This window comes from Centrocercus urophasianus, unplaced genomic scaffold, assembly GCF_019232065.1.
Source record: "Centrocercus urophasianus isolate 14NV4802_14NV808 unplaced genomic scaffold, USGS_Curo_1.0 seq_15, whole genome shotgun sequence".
NCBI classification, from domain to species: domain Eukaryota; kingdom Metazoa; phylum Chordata; class Aves; order Galliformes; family Phasianidae; genus Centrocercus; species Centrocercus urophasianus.
This window is the reverse complement of record NW_024884697.1, coordinates 39028761-39050811: the sequence shown is the minus strand read 5'-3', so window position 1 is coordinate 39050811 and position 22051 is coordinate 39028761. Positions and strand designations below refer to the sequence as shown.

At 35.7% G+C, this 22051-nt stretch overlaps 1 protein-coding gene across 1 annotated transcript in view; it reads right to left on the bottom strand.

Annotated features, from left to right (window-relative positions):
* TMTC2 (transmembrane O-mannosyltransferase targeting cadherins 2) overlaps positions 1–22051 on the bottom strand; it is a 234499-nt gene that overhangs the window by 60583 nt on the left and 151865 nt on the right. Inside the window, exons 4-7 of the mRNA XM_042815952.1 lie at positions 14643–14757; positions 3898–3983; positions 2853–3037; positions 1118–1196 (exon numbers count right to left, since the gene is read on the bottom strand). Of these exons, the coding sequence (XP_042671886.1) occupies positions 1118–1196; positions 2853–3037; positions 3898–3983; positions 14643–14757 (465 nt within the window). The remainder of the gene's footprint in view (positions 1–1117; positions 1197–2852; positions 3038–3897; positions 3984–14642; positions 14758–22051) is intronic.

Here is a 22051-nt window from a genome sequence, read left to right as displayed (position 1 = left end):
TCTGTACTAAAGAGGGCAAGCAAACTTCTGAGGGTTTGCTGGAGCCCTGCAATACATCAAAAGCCACTACAGGACACCAATAATAAGTAGATGTTTAATTCCCACAGAGCTATGACTGCAGATAACCCCATCAAATCCATCAGTAAATGCTGATAAATAAAAATGATAAAGCAATAGTTTAGCTAAGACTTTCTTAAAAAAAAAAAAAAAAAAAAAAAAAAAAAAGCATGTGCAAATTTTAGCCATTTGCATTGACCTGGTAGAGCTCAGAATTTAGGAAGAAGTAAATCTGCATTGAACTGTATGAATTGTTAAGAAGACATTAGATACTTTGTCACAGTGACAAATACTTATTTTAGCATTTACAGAGATATGCAAATATGTAGCATCAGTTACAACCAGTTTCAGAGTACTTTTCCCATGTCCAAGAACCTGTAAGGAGCTACTGAAAAATAGATTTTCCAAATAAGTAGAGAAGAGTGAGTGGCGCCTCCTTTTGACAGCTGTGTTAACCAACACAGAGCCTTACCTTTTTGGCATGAGGGATCCTAATTGCTTCTACATGTATTTTTTACTGCTTCACTTCAAACTATTTCAAACGCATCTTAAGACTGTTTCTTTCTCAGATAAGAGCTTGCAGAATCTACTCATCAGAAACTGAGGTGGGCTAGTAGAAACGCATGCTTCTTTAACAATAATTCCACTTAAAACATCTCAGGAACAATTCCTTTCCTGTTTTTTGCAGATCTGAATAGTACAAATAATACATACATTTTTTTCCTGTCACTCGTTTAATGTATTTTGTGTAAAGATGTGATTAAGAATACTATCTTATTAAGAATACTACCATATTAGATGAAATTTTGTTATAATTAGGATTACTTTCCACTGCGTTTTCTATAAAGCAAATGCAAACTCAGTTTCAAAGAGAAATAAATAAATTTTAAAAAAACTGAACACTCTTAGATATCCAACAATTGATAGTCTAGTCATGTTTCATACAGCACTGCATTTACTGGCATGTAAGCTCTTGAACCTTGTTTGGCTAGTATCTACTGAAAGCAACTATTTTGTTGTTATTAGCTAATTCATTCTGACACAGTAACAATATACTTACCCATCATGTTGTATAAACTCTGTGGTGCAAACTGCCTTGGCATTTTCTGTATTGCTTCTTTGTAAACGGTTAGGGCATCCTGAAGAGAGAGACACACATGGGACAAATCATTAGTAAAGGACCGATTTCAAAAGTGGTTCTACATATGAATTATAAACAATCTGTCTTCTCCAAATAAAGAGATGCAGAGAGAGAAAACACATCTGCATTATAAATATCACAGAACTTTCACATTTTTCATTTACAAAATTATACAAATTCAGTAAAGCTTGTTGGCAAGAGATCAAATTAGTTCCATTGATACAACTCCTTTCCCACATCAAAATTTCTTTAAATTCTTTGAAGACTTGCGAGCTTATGAATATATATAAAATTCTATATGCTAGTAAACAATATAGGATAATACCAAATAGTAGACAAAGGATTTTCTGATGACTAAGCTACAGTAAGTGACCTAAAAATAAAGAAATCATTTTCTACCACCAAAGAATAATAAAATATAAGCAAAAGCACAAGCAAAATTTTGCTCCACAGAATGAGATGGACTATAGTTAGGAATGCCAAAACCATCTTCCCTTCACAAACGTGCTGTGCTTTGAATTACCTCATTATGTACCTATGATTCATTCAGCACTTAGGATGCTTACTGGTCAGTCTGTTCACTATGCATCGCTTTCCACGTCATCCCATCAAATAGTCACAGCTTCTGACAACTGAAACGTGACTGAAAAATCTAAATGTATGATCAAGCCTGGGTCAGACTGCCATGACCACCAGGCAGAAACCCAACGTTTTAAATGTTTAAAATCTCTTGTACCATGCAGGCATTGCACTCTACCTCTACACTCTATCAGCCATGCAGGCAATATGCTGCTGTTCTCTTATCTTTATGGATGTATTAGCTGTCTGTGCCTGTTTTAACCAATTAGTAACTGCCATCTGACAGGGCTGGATTCGACAGTCAGGTGATAGAGAATCTGTAGGCCTTGTGAATGTCTGATCTTAAACAACCAAGTTAGCTCTCACAGTCAGAAAGAGTTACATGGATCAAAGCCATGTGTAACTCCTGTGCTGAAGTATCCTTGGCAATGCAAAGACAATGACTTTCTTTCAAATACTGTAAGAGGTGAAAACTCAAGCAAATAACCAGCTTTAAAAATTTCCTAGGGAGAATGGAGAGAAATGTCAGCAGTCACGTGTAAATGAGATAGACGTGTTGGGTGCCATGTAACTACCTATAAAAAATTCAACTTACTATGGCACTTAGGCCAAATTATCTCAAAACAGCACTAGGATTTTAGCATACATAACAAACTGGGATGTTTCCAATCACTGAAGTTTTGAATTATTCCAACTAAGTTTAATTCTTGGAAACAATGCATTTTAATAAATAAAGATGGACACACTATTTTGAAGTAAAAAGCCAATATGAATTAGGTCAGCTGGACTGTAGCAGCCTAATTCTTTTCCCAGCAATAGGGACAAAGACAAAAAGAATGAATTAGCACATAATCAGACGTGATCACTGATAATACCAATTCTGACACCAGAACATCACACTGCAAATTAACATTTTCCCACCCATGGTTGTAGAGAATAACTACTCTCTGCAGAGAATACTAATCATGATTTGGTGAAATTCAGTCAATTACTGCCTGTGTCGTGTTTTGACAGTCTGGATGGAAACAGTGGGCCACTATTTGTGCATGCTATTGTAACAAATCTGGAGGGTTACCTCATAGTGTCCTTGTTCATGAAAAAGTTTTCCTAAATTATAAAGACAACTAGTAACAGAGCTTTTATGAGCATGAGGATCTTTCAAATTTTCATCAGGGATCTCTGAACACTTCAGGAATGTCCTCCTGGCTTCCTCTGTCTTCCCTTGGTTCATCAGGATGATGCCAGTATTTAAATAGGCAGCTGTGAAGATGGAAAGAAATGTCACATTTTTAAAGTAATATCAGAAAGAGATCCTGTTACTATATAATTTGCTTTTGTATAATATAGATCAATTACTGCTATAAAGAGGAACAGGTAAGAGTGTAATTGTTCAGAAGCAAGGAAAGGAGAATAGAAGCTATAAAGACTGAGGAAAGTGAAAAGGGAATACTGGTTAGGCTGTGCACTCCATGTCATTCCTCTTATTAGGAGTGTATCAAGCATATACTGTCAGTGCTTGAAATGTTGAAAACTTGATCTTTTTTTGATAAAAATATATTGATATGTCTATGCATATGTATGTGTACACACACACATGGACATGTGGAAGATTCAATATTTCACCTACAAAAAAAAATCACTTTAAAAGTATTTAATTAATTTTGGAACAACACTTAAGTTTGGGCAACACCTTATGGATTATTTCCATTTTTTCCATATAAGAAAAAAAAAATTAAAAGACTTTAAAATATTTATATTATTCACTTACAACAATTAGTAAAATAATCAGAGACCGGCTGTAGAAAAGAGATAACAGGAGCCTATAAATTTGGGCAGAAATATCTACAGATAACAATGCCAGAAACATTTTAACTTCTACCTGTGCTGTCCAGTGTTAAACCCCTATCTGCTTCTTCCCTTCACCACAGTAAATAAAACCACTGTAAAATTTCACCACAGTAAAACAATGTTTCCAGCTTGGAAAGGGTGAAATCTCTTCTTTCACTTTCAGAAAGAAAAAAATGTGTGTGGGGAAAAAAAAAAGTGTTATTAAAGAGTAGGAAGATATCCTTTAAAATGCTAATCAATGTCATGCAAGTTTGTTGAGCTGAAATACTTACAAGCTAATGTGGGTCTGCTACCAATAGCCAGTTTATAGTAATGCAATGCCTCTGAAAACCTGTTGTTCTCTTGAAGAAGTAATCCTCTGCACACAGATGAAAAAGAGAGGGAGGAAGGTTATTCAAAGTGTAATTTCAAAATATATCTTTTTGTCTCATCAAATTAAACATATATATGAAAAACAAAACTGAGGTTGTGGGTTTCCCTCCCTGGAAACATTCAAGGCCAGGCTGGATGGGGCTGTGACCAGGTCTAGAGGGAGGTGTCCCTGCCTATAGCAGAGGAGCTGGAACTAGGTGATCTTAAAGGTCCCTTCCAACCCAAACTGTTCTATGCTTCTATGATAAGCTGAGAGAAATATAATAAATTCGCATGTTACTAACAATTCACTTGGAATTTTTTTGGCCTAACAGGATTAACTCATAGACAAAAGGTATGTTCATATGGCTTTACCAAAGCTGTTACATTCAGTAGTTTCAGCTTGATAGAAACAAGAAGATTCATTGACTCATTTGATAAAATGATTTTTTGAAGTGGTTGGTGGAGTTATTTGTAACCTTTAAGTCACTCATGTTTAGTTTGTTTTCTCTCCTTGACTTGAATTAAGCAGACTTTTTTCAAATGCATAATAAAGTTAACCACCTAACACTTCTTTTGTATTACCTTAACCAGTTCTTGCTGATCAATTTCACTAGATTATCCAAGATAGGGCTAAGCATCTACATCCATTCTTTTTTTTTTTTTTCTCACATCTTCTTTCTGCTCTGACCAAATTTAGTAACTTAAGAAATGTCAAAAATGATTCTTAATTCTTCCAGTTCTGTTAGTTTCATAATTCATGAGCTTTAATTAAAGCTTTTATGACAAGTATCTCTGTGAATTACAAATTACAGAAGTCATACAGAAGGTACTGAGAAATTAGTGATGTGGAAATCATGGATTCACAACTGTATGCTTAAATGAGCATTCAAAGTATTACAGCATTCCCAAAGTTTTAAGATCAGAAGTATATACAATGCCTTAGAAAAGCAAATATAAGAAAATCCTTAATAACTAGCTATCTTAGAGCTTGGACTGAGCACATGATCCAGTGGGAGATGACCCTGTGTATACACCTCAAAGTACTCAGGAAAAAAAAAAAGTATTTCTTTTAGAAGGTGGAAGATGGAGGATTATAATCTCTATTTCTATTTTTCCTACAGAATCTTTCTCTCCTTCCTCTATGCTTCTGATAATAGCTTTTCAAACTGCAAAGAGGTTGGTCTTTTTCCTTTATCCATTTTCAATCAGAAAAACTTTTTCCCTCCAAAGTCTCAGGAAAACTTCTTGAATCAAACCAGTAGACTTCATGGGAATTTAAAAAAGTATTATTTGCTTCTGATCACTGGCTCAGAATTCAACAGAATGAAAGAACATATACATCTTCTCCATCTGTAACACGTAGCCTCACGTTTGAAAGAGTATCTGCCCATTAGCCCCAAGTCAGTCTGTAAGGGACTTCCTTCCTATTTCCAGTATAAGCTCTTCTGCATATTAAGAGAAGTAATTGGTTAACACAAACACAAGAAATTGTCTTGGTATGCATACGTCAATTACACTTCCTGGATTAAAAGCACTTTTATTTATCATTATTACCAAATTTATCTTTTCTGCCCAGTACATGTTCTAATACTTGCACTCTCAATTTATTACTTGAACTTTAAGGTTGTTTTTTTTTTTCCTTCCCATACTTCTACTCCAAACAAAGCAAAACAAAACAAAATACAGTTGGTCCTCTAACAGACATTCTCTTTCTCTCACAAACATATAAAAACATAAACAACTGCTTGGATGCACGATTGAGTATTGAATTAATTGCATTAATTTCAAATATTTTCATTTCTATTATTTATGAGATTTGGTCTGAACAAAACAAAATGTAAACAGGAGGATGGATATGACCTAAAAACCTTGACCAGGCATGAAACTGCTCCTACTGTCCTTGTGAAATCAGTCCTGATTGATCACTGGTTTTCCCTGTGGCTACTGGTAATACAAGCTGACTAGATTTATGAGCTTCTATTTCTAGTTTCAGGTTAAACAAAGATAGGAAAAGTTGTGAAGAAAAATTAAAAATGCAATTTTCATTGAGTAAAACTAACAGAAAAATAGTCTAAAGAGATGTACCTAAAGAGAGATACTTCACTTTCCAGATGAAAAATCAGTTCCTCCCTGGCTTTAAGCTCAAACAGGATTATGCAGGCATATAAATATGCTCAATAACCTCTAAGGTCAGTGCAGCAGGAGGGCAGGAGGTGCTCCAGGCACGGAGCAGAAGCTCCCTGCAGCCCAGAAGAGGCTCACAGTGGGGCAGGAGGACTGGGGGAGCTGCTCTGTAGCAGTCTCTGAAGGGCAGGCCTCATGGTGCACAGCCATGTTGGAGAAGTGCTTGAGGTACTGAGGAGCATGGAGAGGGGCAGAAAAGGTGAGACCCATAGACTGTAACAATGTAAGCCCATGACCTTTGAAATGCTTTGCATTTTTTGTTCAGATCCACTCTGGTAGTTTCAATTCCCTCCTTCCTTTCTTCCTTCTTTCCCCTATAGCTGATTTCTAGGGATAAAGTTGGAAAATGGCAATGGCAGATGGAGTCTCTGCTTCTTCTTCTATTGGCTTTCAAACTTTTCAGTCAAAAATAAGTTCCTTTCCATTCATCCGAAAAGGAGTGACAATGAATGAATGATGAGTCTATAAAAAATGACAAACTGTCAGAAAAAGCTTCCTGCATGCACATTTCCATTTTTATGTGGGGGGGAAATGAAAGGATTAAATGTTCATCTATTTCCACAATCAAACTTTTTTTTTTTTAAAGCTTTTTATTATGCTTTGTTACATTGAAGACATCTTTGGGGCACTTTTTTTCAAGGAGAAAGTTAATTTTTTATCTCACGTTGTCATTTCTACTGTCTACAGTAAGTGTAGGGACAAAAGAAAACGTTGGCTCTGAATGACCAGTTTCTAGATGCAGAGGAATAATGCCCCTAAGTGGAAACTCGCACCTTGCGGGCACAGCCTAGTCTCTGATAGCTCCCAGCAGTGGAGGCAGATGGCCACATATGGAAGTTCCTCCTCTGCCAGGAATGGATCTGTTCTGGATATGCCATTCCCTTCCTCTGTATGCACTTTTAAATGATAACTACTCGTCAGAGGTTACTCGTCAGAAGGCATAAGGAGTAGATAGAAAGAATATGAAAGAGGAGGGGGGTACAGTGCAGAGCACTGACCAAAAGCCAATTGTGAATCAGGACAAGAAATCTGCATTAAGTATGTATCTGTGTTTAGTCGTTACAGAGATACAAAGCCTGCCTTTTTCCTTACACAAGCATGAACAAAAGTATGTCTTTGCAATAACGATGCTTGATACAAGGAAGCCGGCTCAACTGGTGAGCTTAGATGAGTACAGAAGCTCTTAAAAGCTTTTGCCAGTTTTAATAAACTTTCTACAGTGGCTAGGGATACTCAAGCTAAATAAATAAAAGAGCATAATCCCAAATACCCTGAAAAAAAACCTCCAAAACAAACAAACAAACAAACAACAGCAAACTACTTGACAAGATGAATCAAGTTCGCAGTTTTCAAGCTCTTTTTTCCCTACAGTTCATTTCCCAGCTGTAAAGCATGTAAGTTAAAACATTAATTGAAACACACAACTTTTGTTCAAAGGAAGTTTACTCACATAACTGTACAAATGTGAAGTCTACCAGATGAAAGGGGGCAAAAAAGAGTCAGTGGCTCCTTTTGCTTAGTAAAAGCAAGGACTGTAGAGGAATAATTTTCCCTCTAAAAATACATGAGGATGAAATTACTTGTAAAAGGAAAAGCTACTTAAACCACAGGACATACAGTAAATGGATATAAATTGACCATGAACTAATTTAGGAAGAATTAGTAGACAAGTTTTAGCTATCACAGCAGCAAAACTCTGGAACATTACAACCTTACAACCTCTGGAACCTTACAACAGGCTTTTTTTTTTTTTTTTTTTTTGTGTGTGTGTGTGTGTGTGTGTGTGTATGTATGTGTATTGCTTCTAGCTCAATTTACAGTGGAGTGTGAATCACTTGTGAAATGGAGGATATGAGCTGACTACTTGTAGCATTAGCAGACCTCAACCACCAACTCTGGAAGCATCTTGGAATCCTGCTTGTCTAGTTAAAACTAGATAAAATAAAAATAAATAAAATAAAATAAAAATAAATAAAATAAAAAGAAAAAAGTTAACTTTTGAGTATCTAGAAATGCTGAACATTACTTCCACAAATATGAGCTGCTTATTTACACATATGAAGCAGAACGCTTCCCAAAACTAGTTCTTCTCTGAAAGCATCCTGAATTCTTTAAGCTGCCAATTTTCATCTATCTTCTTTGACCAACAACTTGAAAAAGTCTTCCTGCCTTCCTTCTTGGCCTTTTTTTTGGTATAAAGTCACTGAATACTAATAGGAAAAATTATTTTCAGGGACTGAAAAGTAGACACAAAACACAAATGGACCTTCTACTGCTTCCCTCTAGTTACACATTTATTTCTTTCTGGTGCCGTTCAGCTGCTCTGTTTAAAAAGTTAATTCCTTAGTCACAAAAACTGACATATACCACATGTATGTAACCACATACATACAATACACAGGAACCATAACCGCCATGAAGGTAAACATGGATGTTAGTGAAATATCTATTAAAATTTCAGACCAGCTACAGCAAAACCAGAAGTGTTTCGTCCAAACCAACTCTTTCAACGTCATTTGCAAAACTAATGGACAGAAAAATAGCAAGAGAAAATGCAACAGCCCAGCACACGAAGCCAGTAAGTTTGCTCCTTAATTAATGTTTTTGTTGTTTTGTCTTGCTTTTAAGCAATTAAACCATTTAGCTATTCAACCAAATGACTGCTAACCTTTTCTAACAGTCTACAACTAGGTTCCATTAACAAGAATAGCAAACGGAGTACCTTTAATGTTTTCCAATAACATCCTGTTAGCAAATATGTAAATAGAACACAAATCCTAGTTTTTGTAGTCAATAATAATCCATATCCAGTAGGTAGTAACATAGAATGACTATTTCCTTTGCAGAATTTAATAACAAGAGAAAGCACAACCATATTAATAATTATTATTTTTTTTTAATATTGAAACAGAACAATCGCCCACAAAACTCTCTAACTCTCTTAGTCTTTCAGATAGCACAGAAAGAATTCTGTCTTTTTCTCCCATTTACATGAAAAGCTCTTCAAATGTAAGTAAGTTGGACAGCAAATAGTTCTGTTCTTCCTTCCTGAGTCAATTCAGTTGGAGTTCCCATCATAGAATCATCAGAATTTATAGAATCATCAGAAATCACAGAATCACTCATTTTGGAAGAGACCTTAAAGATCCAACCACAACCTAACCATACTACCCTAACTCTAACAACCCTCCACTAAATCATGACGACATCAGCTGCTTCAAGCCCTGCTGCCTGGACAGAGAGAGAAGGATGCTCCTAGACAAGGAGTGGCATTGGTCCTGTTTCTTCCCCCCCACTCTTGGTGCTGAGCAGTTGTGAGCTGTGCCAGCACCACGCAGACAAGAAGCATGATCCCTCATTTGCTTCTGCAAGCACTGTGGGATGAGAACTTGACAGAAACTCTTACAAGAAGGGCCATTTATAGAAACACAGACTGATTTGGCTGAAAAGGGACCCCAAGGGCCACGTAGTTCCAACTTTCCATTCATGGGCAGAGGCATCTCCCACTAGAACTGGCCTTAAAAACTCCCCAGAATGGTACATCTACAGCTTCTATGGGCAACCTGTTCCTCTGTCACCACCCTCACAGTGAATAATTTCATCTGAATATCTAATCTAAATCTACCTCCTTTTAATTTAAGGCCATTACTCCTTGACCTTTCACTGCACTTCCTGATCAAAAATCGCTCTCCAACTTCCCTATAGGTACCCGTTATGTACTAGAAGGTACTAATGAAGCTGAACTGCTGTGTCCACAAAACGGACAAAGTTCATGCACAGACCATTTCAAAGAATGAAATATTCAGTTGGATGTCACCAAATGCATTTCAGCTCTCTATTCTGATTAGAAAAATATCAGCACTTCATTTTTCATTACAGGTTCTCAAAAAAAAAAGGCCCACAGCAGAGATTTGCACTGTGTGATGCCACTGGTCATTGAAGTGTCCTTTGAATGCTACCTCAAAAACCAGTCACACGACACAGCAAGACTTTATGCAGAGAGCTTCAGTTACAGAAAGACACAAATTTGAGCTGCTGCCCTTGATAGATGACGAGTGCTGGCAAAGCACAGATTAATTCCAAACAGGCTTGTAGCAAGGTTTTTTTTTCTGAGCAGAGAATGCAATGGTCAAGTAGTAAAACAGTCAGCAATACATCCTCTTTGCTTTTAACTCAACATCCTGCATTGTAAAAAGCTTATATGCTATCAAGGAAGAGGAACCATAACCTTGACTTGTTTCCTACTATGTGAAGAAGTAGTGCAGCAACTCTGTCTGTGAAGGTTCAATTCCAGGTCAGCACAGGTTAGGAAGTTAGCTTTCTTTTTGGGATTTTCAACCTTTACAGCTCAAAGGAGATTTTCGTGCCAGCACCATTAAAAAGGAAGAAGCTAAAACACAATTTCAACTGTTTTATAGGCTAAGAACAAGAAAAAAGAATTTAATTCAAATTGATTTCCAGAGATTTCACCAAAGGATGCAAATCTAAAGACTGTGCATGAAACACTTATATAACCTCAGACTTCACAGAATTAAAATGTCAGTTACACTGAAGACCTTAGCTAACAAAAGTCTAAACAAAAATAAATAAACAAATCCACATTTATTCACATAGTACCCTGTAGTTACCAAAGAAAAAGCTACGAAAATTAGACTTTGAATATATTCAAATAAATTATCTGAACAATAAACTTGTAGACTCAAAGCACTATCACTGCAATGAAAATAAAGGTACTGAGGATGATTAGTCAATTTATTCTTTATTGGGCATTGTACACTCCCCAAATGCATCATTTACATGAACTAGTACCATTCCAAAGGCATATTAAACATTTATGTGAGATTGCAGATCTATCTACTTTAACTTGCTGAGAAACTCAAGGTAGCATAGATTACTGCTATAAGCAGAGCTTGGCCTAAATATAAATGAAATAATAAACAATAAACTGTCTTTTAACTGATAAACAATTTTACTTTAGGCAGCAATTGGAAGTAATTTTAAACAAAAGAAATTTAAAAGCAAAAGAAACCCTGAGTTTTAGGGAACAATCATAAAAAGGTTAACAAGCCATAAAAAACAAACAAACAAAAAAACTAGTTTATTTTTCATCTGCTGATCATTGCCTACTTTGGAGAAGCAAATATTTTTCTATAGCTCTGTCCTTGGTACTTCACAGTAATAAAATACATGGATTTCTTAAACACATGGAAAGAGATTTTGTTTATGTTGATCTATCACCTTCTGAAATCTAGCTGAAATCAGTAATACTACACAGATTTTTAGAACTTGGTTTTGAGATTTGGTCGAATTACTTGCAGTGCTATCTCAAGCAGGAGGCCACGTGGTAGGTATCTTGAAGTGTAAACTACCTTATTACAGTCACATTTTAATACAATCTCTACATACAGTAGAAAATCAGAGTCAAAATCCTTTCAGCACTGAAATTACTGTGAAAATCTCAACTGCTCTCAGAGATGTCAAGCTCCAAGATCCTCTTGAGATTTTCATGAGGCTTTTAGAAAAAAAAAAGCTTCCAAACAGGAAGTCAAGGCCGTAGCCTGAATGCAGATTGCTAAAATTCCAGGCCAAAGATCTCATCCTCAAGATAGGCTGTTTACCAGGTAGTTTCACTTTTACATATTCGGACTTGAGAAATGTCAGCACAATGAACCTACTTTAACTCACATCTAAATGAGCGATGAACCACCAACTTAGTATTACTGTTAGCAAGACCTTTTCTTTTTTTCACTATTTTTAAAACAAAATTAAAAACAATTTCTTAGTTAAAGATGCAGATCAACTTGGAACTTAGTTTCCTGAGTGTTTGTGGGAGAGAGGGAAAGCCATGAGAAAACAGATTTTTCTAGGGAATTACAGTTTGTCAAAATCTGTTCATCTTCCAAATCCAGCGCTTCTCTACAGTGTATGTGGCTGATGCCTTGTGCTATTTTTATTCTCCCTCTCCATACTAAGCATCTTATTATATGGTCTTTACTATATGTCTGCTGCTCTCTAAAAATGCAGGAATTTATTTATGGTTACATAATTGCCACATCTGAACAAAGTGGCAAATGACACATTCTGAATCAGGCAAGCATTCAAAGGGAGATTATGTAATTGTGTAATCTAAATTCATGCAGCTTAAATTGTCCTGAATGGCAAAAGAAGCTGCAACTCAGTGCTGCTGTAATGCTGCAAAGGTATAACAGTCAGAAAATAAAAATGTATTACTGAAATCAGCCATTTCTTCATCTTGCTGAACTCACTAGGCTTTAACAATCAATAGACAATTGCTAAGCCAACAGCACATTTTAGCACAAAATGGTGTCTTGAAAAAACAGAATTGAGATCATCAAATGCTTCTGTTTATGTAGTTTGTCTTTGATCATTACCCATTGAAAATTGTGAGTTAATCCTTAATAATTTCTTCCTTGATCAGACAGCACTTTGATTTGCTACTGCTGTGTACGAATACTGCAGTAAGTGCTTATTATCTTGTATCAAATACTGGGGCATAAATGCAAAGAAAAAAACAAAGAATATGTGAAGCTTAAATAGACTTAGGATACATTATGCCAAAACCACACAAATCAGAAACCACTGTAAGGGTGCTTTCTTTCTAAAAATCTACTAAATTACTGCTTTAGTTTTAAAGCCACATACTAAAACCCAGAAACAGTAAATCTAACTGTCCTCCTGTAATCACACACAAGATGTATTTTTCAATTACAGTATTTTTGTAAAGGCTCCCATATAACTGCATGCCAAGAAAGGGCTGAATTTGCAAGGAAGCTCTTCAGAGTTTGCCCTTAAAATATTGGAGTAGATTGGTGTCTTGCTGCACCAAAGCCTATTCCATTTACCACTTAGTTTCCATGCTGGATATGAAAGTAGCAAACAAACAGAAAAAAAAACCAAAAAAACAAGACTGTATAAATAAAAAGATTGAAAATAATGATGAAAGATTTTTCAGTTTCTGTAGCTCATGCTTTTGTGAAACTTAGGCAAAAAGAAAAAAAAGAAAGAGGATTTTATTGCATTCAGGATACTGTTAGATTAAGAATTAGATATTCTTTTTTGCATATGCAAATGTATAAACACATCATATAGCAAACACTTTCTTTATTTTCAGGGGTGCATGTAGAAACTATATGCCCTGCATATTCCAACAATTGTAGATAAATTCCTTTTACAAACTCAGTGGAATTTCAAGAGGTTTTCTATTTATCACAAATGAAGGCTTGTAGGCATACATTTTGTAAATCAGTGTAAAGCCAGAACATTACGGCTTGCGCTCAGAACAGCAGACTACTGAAGTTTGATTTCTTTTATATCCCCTCTCTTTATGACCCAACCCTCCTTCTTATTACTCTGGTATTTCTGTATAGGCATATAAAAAAAAATTAATAGTTATAATTTTCATCCCCCAAACCAACTGTGTATAAGAAACTCAAGAATATCAGTCCTTTCACTTTTTTTTTTTCCCTACAATCTCCTGCTGAATTCAAAAATTATTTCTTTAAACACAAGTGAAAAGAGTTTGTTCTCAAAAATATGATTTTCACAGACACTGCCTAATAGAGGCAAAAATTGTTGTGCACGCACATACGTGTTAAATGTATGATTAATAAAAATATACAAATTTTGAGATACTCTAACAACTTTGGAATAGGTATTGTACCACTAAACTTTACTGAAAAAGCAGAGAAACGTCTCCCATATGTTTACCTGTAAGGCAAACTAATGAAATGGGCAATTGATTCCTTGGTAAAAAAGTCCAGTTATTTGTTTATTTTAACAATGAAGTTTAGTATTTGCATTCATTTTTTTTTTTGTACAACTTGTACTACAGCACATACTTTTGGCATTTTGTTTCTAAACAGCTTACACAACTGTATACTGCATGGCCCTAATCTGAACTCTGCTCTCCATGGCACGTCCTGCATGAAAGGGTCCACATCACAGCAGAGCCCCACTCTGAGGGTCCAGGCTGTTGGGTGCCCAAATGCAGGAGAGAGCTGGGAGGAGGATACATTCCGCTGCTCCAGAAAGTATTTAGTTATTTTAACAGCTCAGGAGCTAACTGAGAGATATGGACTTATGCTAGGAAGTGCTTACACCCACTCCTCCCACCCACTGTTATTTAGACTTCCTTTTTAAGTCTAAGTAACACCTCTGTATTTTAGCAAAGTCAGAAACATATGGAGCAGTACTGGTGCCAAGCCCATCTATCTGCATTTTGTTCAGTGTGGGAATTTTGTTTCTTTTTAAGCAATCAGACTTGTAAGTTTGCCTGTTCTAAAGTCAGAATAATGATAAAAGAACATATAGAGATATTGACCAAGGACAGATCCTGTTCTCAAAGCTTAAGGAGCACTATCAGTACAAAGTAACAGCTAGAATCATCTCCACTGCCAGCAGGGAAATCAATAGCTACATTCACAACAGGTCCAACCCCAGGAAAGCCACACATACTTACAAATTATAGAGCATATCAGCCATGTTGCTGCGGTAGTACAAGGCATTTCTGTAGGCGCTTTCAGCTTCAGAAATCTTGCTCTGGCTCTTGAGAACATTTCCAAGGTTACCCCATGCTGTCAAGAGAAAAAAGCAGTATTCAGAAAGAGCTTCAATCCAATTACACATGACACAGTATCTGAGCATGGGGTAGTTCCAAGCGGAGGTAAGCCCCACAAAGAAGCTATGCCTAAAGGGAGGGGAGGTTGCTTGTTTTTTCCCTCAGTTCTGCACCGTGCAACTTACCTTATGTGGCAGTGATTTGCATACACTCTGCATACATACAGATTCTGGGGGGAAAATAAACTTTCAAGTCAAAATACATCTTCATGATTTAGAAACAACTGCAGCAAAGGAAAAGGATCATTTTCTTTTCTAAAACCTCTACATAAAAAGCTTCAGAGTTAAATGCACAACTAGAAATGCACATCTTCATGGTCCAAGTTTTTTTCAGCATATCTACTTGAAACCACAAGAGTTGTGCCCAGAGTAGACAGGCTTCTCAAGGAAGTATCAAAATTGACATATGACACAGGAATTGGAAGAACAGTAAGGTAAATAACCAGGATTAAAAGTATGCCATATGGATATAAACATATTACATACGTCACTAAAATGCATCTTTCTACTTGGAAAACACATGGTTCCTTTCCTTACATTTTATTGTGTTATATAATGTGTCCTTATGTCCCACCTATAAAGGACTTAAATAACATTTACTTAAATGAAGTAAATAACAATAATAATAAAAAAACTAAGGCTCCACATGTGTTCCTTTTGCAGTTTGTTGAGTGGCATGAAAAGTATACTTACAAAAGAAACTGGAACTAATATTTTATATAAAATACAACCCACGTTTTTCCAGGAAGATAATCTAAATGGCCTTATAATTATAGACTGTATGTATACATGAACAAAAAACACATTATGCTCATAATACATGAAAGTTGTTTCATAAAACTGTTCTACTTTCACAAGAATTTCTTTTTTTATGAGCAAGAATAATGGAAAGATGATGCCTATCCTTTTTACCAAATAATATATATCTTCCCTCCAGATGTACGAGCCATGAACATTAGCTCAAATTACTGTTAAGCTCTGCCTCTTCAGTTAGTCACGTCTTTTTTTACAGGAACTTATATAAAAACTCAGTAACACAAACTTTTAATGTAGCTTAACATAATGCTAATAGCAGGTTGATGATTATTTTAATTATTATCAGGTACATGTTTTTCTTTAGGATGTACATTGCTTTCAAACTGCTATGTTTTGCTGCAGAAGGATCCTGCCATAAGAATGAAAACAATAGCAAATAGCATTTTCTTTTAAGCAAAATATATTAATCATTGGCAGGAAAAGATGATGGAACCCTTTTAGGCTTCACAAAAGAAAAATCATTCACACAACATATTTTGCTAAGAAAAAGAAACAACAATATTTCCATGAGTACGGAAGCTATAATTTCTGTGAGTCACTTTATTTTAGCCTGGTATTTCAGAACAAGAAAAAAAATTCAAATTTATTTAGCACTGCTAAAACTGCTGAAAATTTTCCCCGATTAACTCGATTTTTGCACTGTAATCGCTGGGTTCTGAATTTATCTTCAATTGCTGCCGCTATTCTTTCTTATGAGCAGAAAGCATTTCAGAAGCATCACCTAACATGACTACTGGCCAGCATGCAAACATTAATGACTATAAGAAAAAAGAATTTTTCAACTTCAAACAGGCATGCTGGTGCTCTCGTACATTCGGTGACTGTCTCCCACAGTTGCACATTCCATTTACTCCATAGCTACTCCTGCTTTCACTATGATCTCCCATAACAGAACATTACATTAAACGATCATTTGGAGCACTGGTAACTACTTCTTGCTAAATAGTTACATGTTTCCCAAAACAGTGAAGCTCTGTAAATACAAGGATGTACTGAAGAATGATTCAATTTATCTTTTCAGCTGCTAGGTTGAAAAAAACCTTTTAACACTATTAAGTGCAATAGTTTCTCCTCCATACCTCATTACATGCTGTATGTTCCATTATTTAACTGATTTAATATACTTAATATATTTAACTGATTTAATATATCTTATTTTACAGTCTGTAAAGTATTTTGTGTCAAGGCTAATATCAATATTTAACCTGCATTATTGCATCTGAAATGTACTCTAGACCTTTGTTTAAACTTGTAAAAGTTTGTATCAATCCTTAAGTCCAATTTCTCCTATAAAATTGTAGAAACATTCTGTATGCATTCAGAAACAGAGATAAAATTGCACCTGGATATGAAGCTACAAACATATTTAAACCATACTTTATGACTCCAACTAAATTTCAGCACATGGGTATTTTCCATCTGCACATGCTCAGAAATTAACAATGAATATACTTGAGGCAAAGAGAAGAAACTAAATCAGTAAATTCTAGTATTTAGGATGAATTTTTATTCCACTTAGAATATTTTTCATACAAAATCAGAAATACCTTAGATTAGTATTGCAAAACATTTAATATTCAGAAGAAGCTAACGGGCATATGCAGTGCAATTTATTCATCAACTATAAATCCAATTTTTTCCCCAATAGGAGATTCTATACAGCACAAAAGATAAACCAAGCTGTGGGTGAAATAGTTTCGTAACATTTACTTTTTGCATGCTGCTCATTCCCTTTACACTAACTTTGAGATAGAAATAGTCAGAGGTCTTTCAGAAATAATACTCTAACTTAGCAAGGCAACTAAGGTAACATTCACGCCTCTCACACACCTACAAAACAGTATATTAATTGCAGATGGTTACACAGACCTACACAACATAAATGGATATATAGAAAATTAAAACTGCACGCCATGTAAGCCAGTGATGAAGTGAAAAATGTCTTCATATTTGAGAATCTCTAAACTAGTTAGATTTCTTGATAGGAAAACGGACATTTTAAAGGAGTTTTGTGTGTGTGTGTGTCTTGTCATCAACAGAAATTGATGAAGGCATCGAAAAAGTGAACTAGATTATTACTTGAGTGACAGTGATAAACTACTTGAACTGCTACTGAAATATTTAGGGAACAGCAAAATCATTTGTAATCAAGTTCTCAGCAGTCCAAACAAGCAACTCTACTTCACAGCACAACACAGAACAAGCCAAAGAAACATCTACAGAGATTTACAGGTATTTGTGCTTAATTTACTATTCTCCAGCTTGTGAAATCAGAAGGCCTTTCTGCATTTTCCCTTTCAAGTTGTGAAAATGAAATGAACACTTACAACTATAATCTTTGTTTTGTTCATTAAGATTTTAGGGGATGAAGAGATGCCAGTGCAAAAAAAAAATAAAAAAAAAAAAGCTTTTTTTTTAATGTAATGATTGACAACACTTATGATAAACGAAACTACCACAAGAATCTTTAGTGTTCAACTTCACTGCAAAGCAGTAATTGCCTTTTACCTTTTTTTCACTTCATTCTCCCCTTTCTTTGCTAACTCTGATTAGTATTGATCTCTATTTTTCCATCTGGAAGTAACAAGAGAGCAGTCACATAACACCAAGAGCAAAACAAACAGCCCACTCTATTCTTTACATGTGTAAATTCTTTGCAGAGAGAGTGGTGAGGTACTGGAACAGGCTGCCCAGAGAGCTTGTGGATGCCCCATCCCTGGAGGTGTTCAAGGCCAGCTTGGATGGGGCCCTGGGCAGCCTAATCTAGTATTAAACGGGGAGGTTGCTGGCCCTGCATGTGGCAGGGGGGTTGGAGATTCATGTTCCTTGAGGTCCCTTCCAACCCTGAACGGTCTGTGATCTATGATTTTGTGATTCTGTATGTAAAACTTCCTGAATCAAAGGACACCAGTTTTGAAAAATATCACTCTTCTGAACTACTTGAAAAAGTAGTAAGCATTTTTGAGTCGAGCTCCTAAACATGCTTTTTTTTATGTTGTTGAATAAAATACTTTTTTATCTGGCAAGCATGCAAAGAATATTTTTATTTTCCCACCCCCCAATTAAAGAATGGGAGGAGGAGCAGGTTGTGGTCATACCACTGCCAAAAATGGAGCGGAAAGGGAACTATCAAGACAGCTATCAACACTCTGAAGTGCATGGTTACCATTTGCACTCATTAAACTATTAGAACACTATTGGCTTCTTCACACTGTAAAAGTAATGTTGACTTGTATCAAAACATGCCAGCTCCCACATCAAGCTGATAAACAGTGCAACTCCTCCATACTACCCTACAGTTTTAAACTTAAACCATAAAGACTCATAATTTTACAAGAAAATTAGTTTTTTTTCCTGTTCACATTGCAGAGATAAGATATCAAGGCTTATCAATGACAATTAAGCAAATAGATCCAACAGATGCTGCAAAACTCCAAAGCATCAATGCTTTAAAACCTTCCAAAAGTCCTCATCATCACGCAAGTACAAAGTAAGACTTTTTTTGGATGACGAAATAATTGAAGGGAGTTTTGTTTTTACTTTTATTAAACACTTCTGTTTCCAACACTGTCCAAATTGACTTTCCATTTGCTTCTCTCTCCTTCCAACACTAACAAGTCAACTGAAATATGTGTACTTTTCATATAAATCAATACTTCATGGCAGCACACTAATCATCTCTTCTTGGTTACAGCATCAATACTTGAAATTTGCACTGCACTTGGTGCAATTTTATGTTTTCTTTCACTATGAACTTGTTGCATAAGAAAATCACAGGGGAATAGGTATTAAAACAGTATGGCAAAATTGAAAATTTTACAAGGAGGAAACAGTACAAATTACACTTCCAACTTTGAAATGCTGATCTGCTTTCCAAGAATTTACATCATAATATGTCTAATTTTCAATGTATTTTTTTCCTCTGAAATTAGTTAATTCAGTAGCTATCCGTGTAATGGAGTCAATCTAAAAGAACTAAAAAAAAAGTATATGGAAAGTTAGGAGATTTTACTACTTTCCAGGTGATGCTTCTGAAAATTAGCAAAAATAGCAGGGAGAAGATTCCACAAGCATTGATTACACCACACATGTCAGAAAGGGTATGTTTATACAAGGCTGTCAGCCCCATGAACATTAAATGAACTTATAAAGCTTGAGAGTATAAAATATAACTAGACCCAAAAAGAAATAACCTCTTCTCTTTTTCTATGAGATTTTGTGACAATTCCTGGAGCATGACAATCCAGGCTTCCTGTTCAGGACACTTTGGTTTTGATTGACTGGGTTTTGGTTTTGCTATTTTTTATCATGTTCTTAAAAAATTTTCATTTTGCACTACGAATTATTGTTCTTCAGCTATCAGTAAGAAAACCATGGATTATGAGCATTCACAGCATCACCTCACCATGTGGGAGATATCACCATGAGGTATGCAGAGGTGAACACAGCAATGTATTGTGAAGCTCTCAGCTCTATGGTAATAGGGAACAAATAGATTATTACAAATCCTTGGAACTTCCACCAGGAAAGTTCTTAGCCCTGACACTGGATAGTTCTCGATCAAATATTTACAGACTGAATTATCATCACCTATCTAAAGCTCTGCATTAAAAGCTGAAACCAACGTATTATCTCACACAGAGTACTGGACCACTGTTAAGGTTAAAATTAAGAGATTTTTTTTGAGCAATGAGATAACAGGATGGCCTCAGCAAAAATACAGTTACTATGGATGTGGCTTGAAGAGAAAAATATGGTTTTTTTCTTGTGCTCAAGTTTATACCTTTAAAATAGATAAATTACTGTCATCAGATTCAGCTTCCTCCTGGACTCCTACAGGTGCTAAACTAGGAATTAAGAGTTATATTTTGTTCCCAGGTCTGTTGCTCATCTGTTATTTAGATGTATTGTTTAGGAAGCTTCTTCTCCTGATCCCTTTCCATTCTTTTCTCTTGACATTTGTTGTTCATTCATTAGTTGCAAGCTTTTTCTGCCAGGGACCATCTCTCACTGTGGGTTTGTACAGTGCCTACTACAATAACACAGCTAGACACTAATGGAACATAAATGCATTTCAGCCTCTAGGGGAATGAAGTAAAGAAAGGAGAGGAAGTGTTCTTGCAGTACGGAAGAGAAATGTAAGAAACATTTCTCTGTGTAATTACTACTCTCAAAAAAGAAGGGCCAAGAAAACTAAGTTATTTAAACACTGTGAGAACTGCTGAAATTTACATTTACAGATTATATTTTGGTCTATACTCTTAACTTCCATTAAAGGGTCATCCTTCTTAAAACATATTTGGGAGCTGACAAAGGTCCCAAAGGGAAATCTGAGTTTCTCTGAGGAGTTTTGAATGTGATCAACTTCATGAGAAAGAAGATGAAATATTAATAGCAATGTTTGCTAATGGAAAATTCATCCTACTGAAGAAAAAAAAAGACTGAGATTTTGCAGCGGAGGCCATTTGTAGATCTCAGATACCAGGACTTCGCTGTAGTAGAGAGCTCAGTATCACAGATATAACATTTGCATTTAAGAGGCTACATTCATAGCTATAAAGAGCAACACCTTTTCCTTCTTGTCAGAAGGTTCTATTCATCAGCAATTTATGGCTTTTTTTTCTGACAAGGGTACTACTGGAAAAAGTAAAGCGGTGCTTCAGTCTTTAGCATTCACATTTCATCAAGCAATCACTTTGTTCTAGAGAGGAAAATATTTTCACTAGCAGAAAAAAAATAGGTTTTCTGAATAAAAAGTCTGAAAGCTGAGTTGCACTCACCAAAAAAGTAAACGAAGAGAACAAGTTTTTCTACTATACAAACACACTCTATCTTACAGATATATTCAGGAGATCAATTAGATAATGTTGTTTTTGTTAACTGGTTTGAGTGCAGAGAATTTCGCCTAAGCCCTAAAGGTTACTTTGTTGGAAGCTGAAGAGCTTTATAGGCATTCCTCTTGCTATATTACAGAAAGTTAATATTTTCTTCCCAAAGGCCAGGACAGTGTCAGCTGTCTCTGTCAGCTCAATGAAACTGAGATGATACCAAGCATTTGCTAAGGAGGGTCTGTTCCTAGGCTTCATCATTTAGTCTATTCAGTCTAGAGGAAGGAATCAATTGACTCAAGTAAGATAAAAAAGAAGGGAGAAAAAGTGAATTATGCTACCCTTAACATCTAGTGTGGTCACTGGTCTGAATCACAGGAGGCTCAGATGACATTTTTGATTGCATAGCTTTCTTAGCTATGTGCTGTGCAAGCCTGTGAACACTGTAAGCCATGTCATGAGGCTTCACAAGGATCAAGAACAAAGTAGTGAACCAGGGCTGACTCAAAGCTCTCATGACATAAGGAATTCTATTTTGTAAAGAAGATAGACTCAAATTGTTCAAGAAAGAGAGAGATCATCCCAAACACTTCAGGATCAGCCCTGA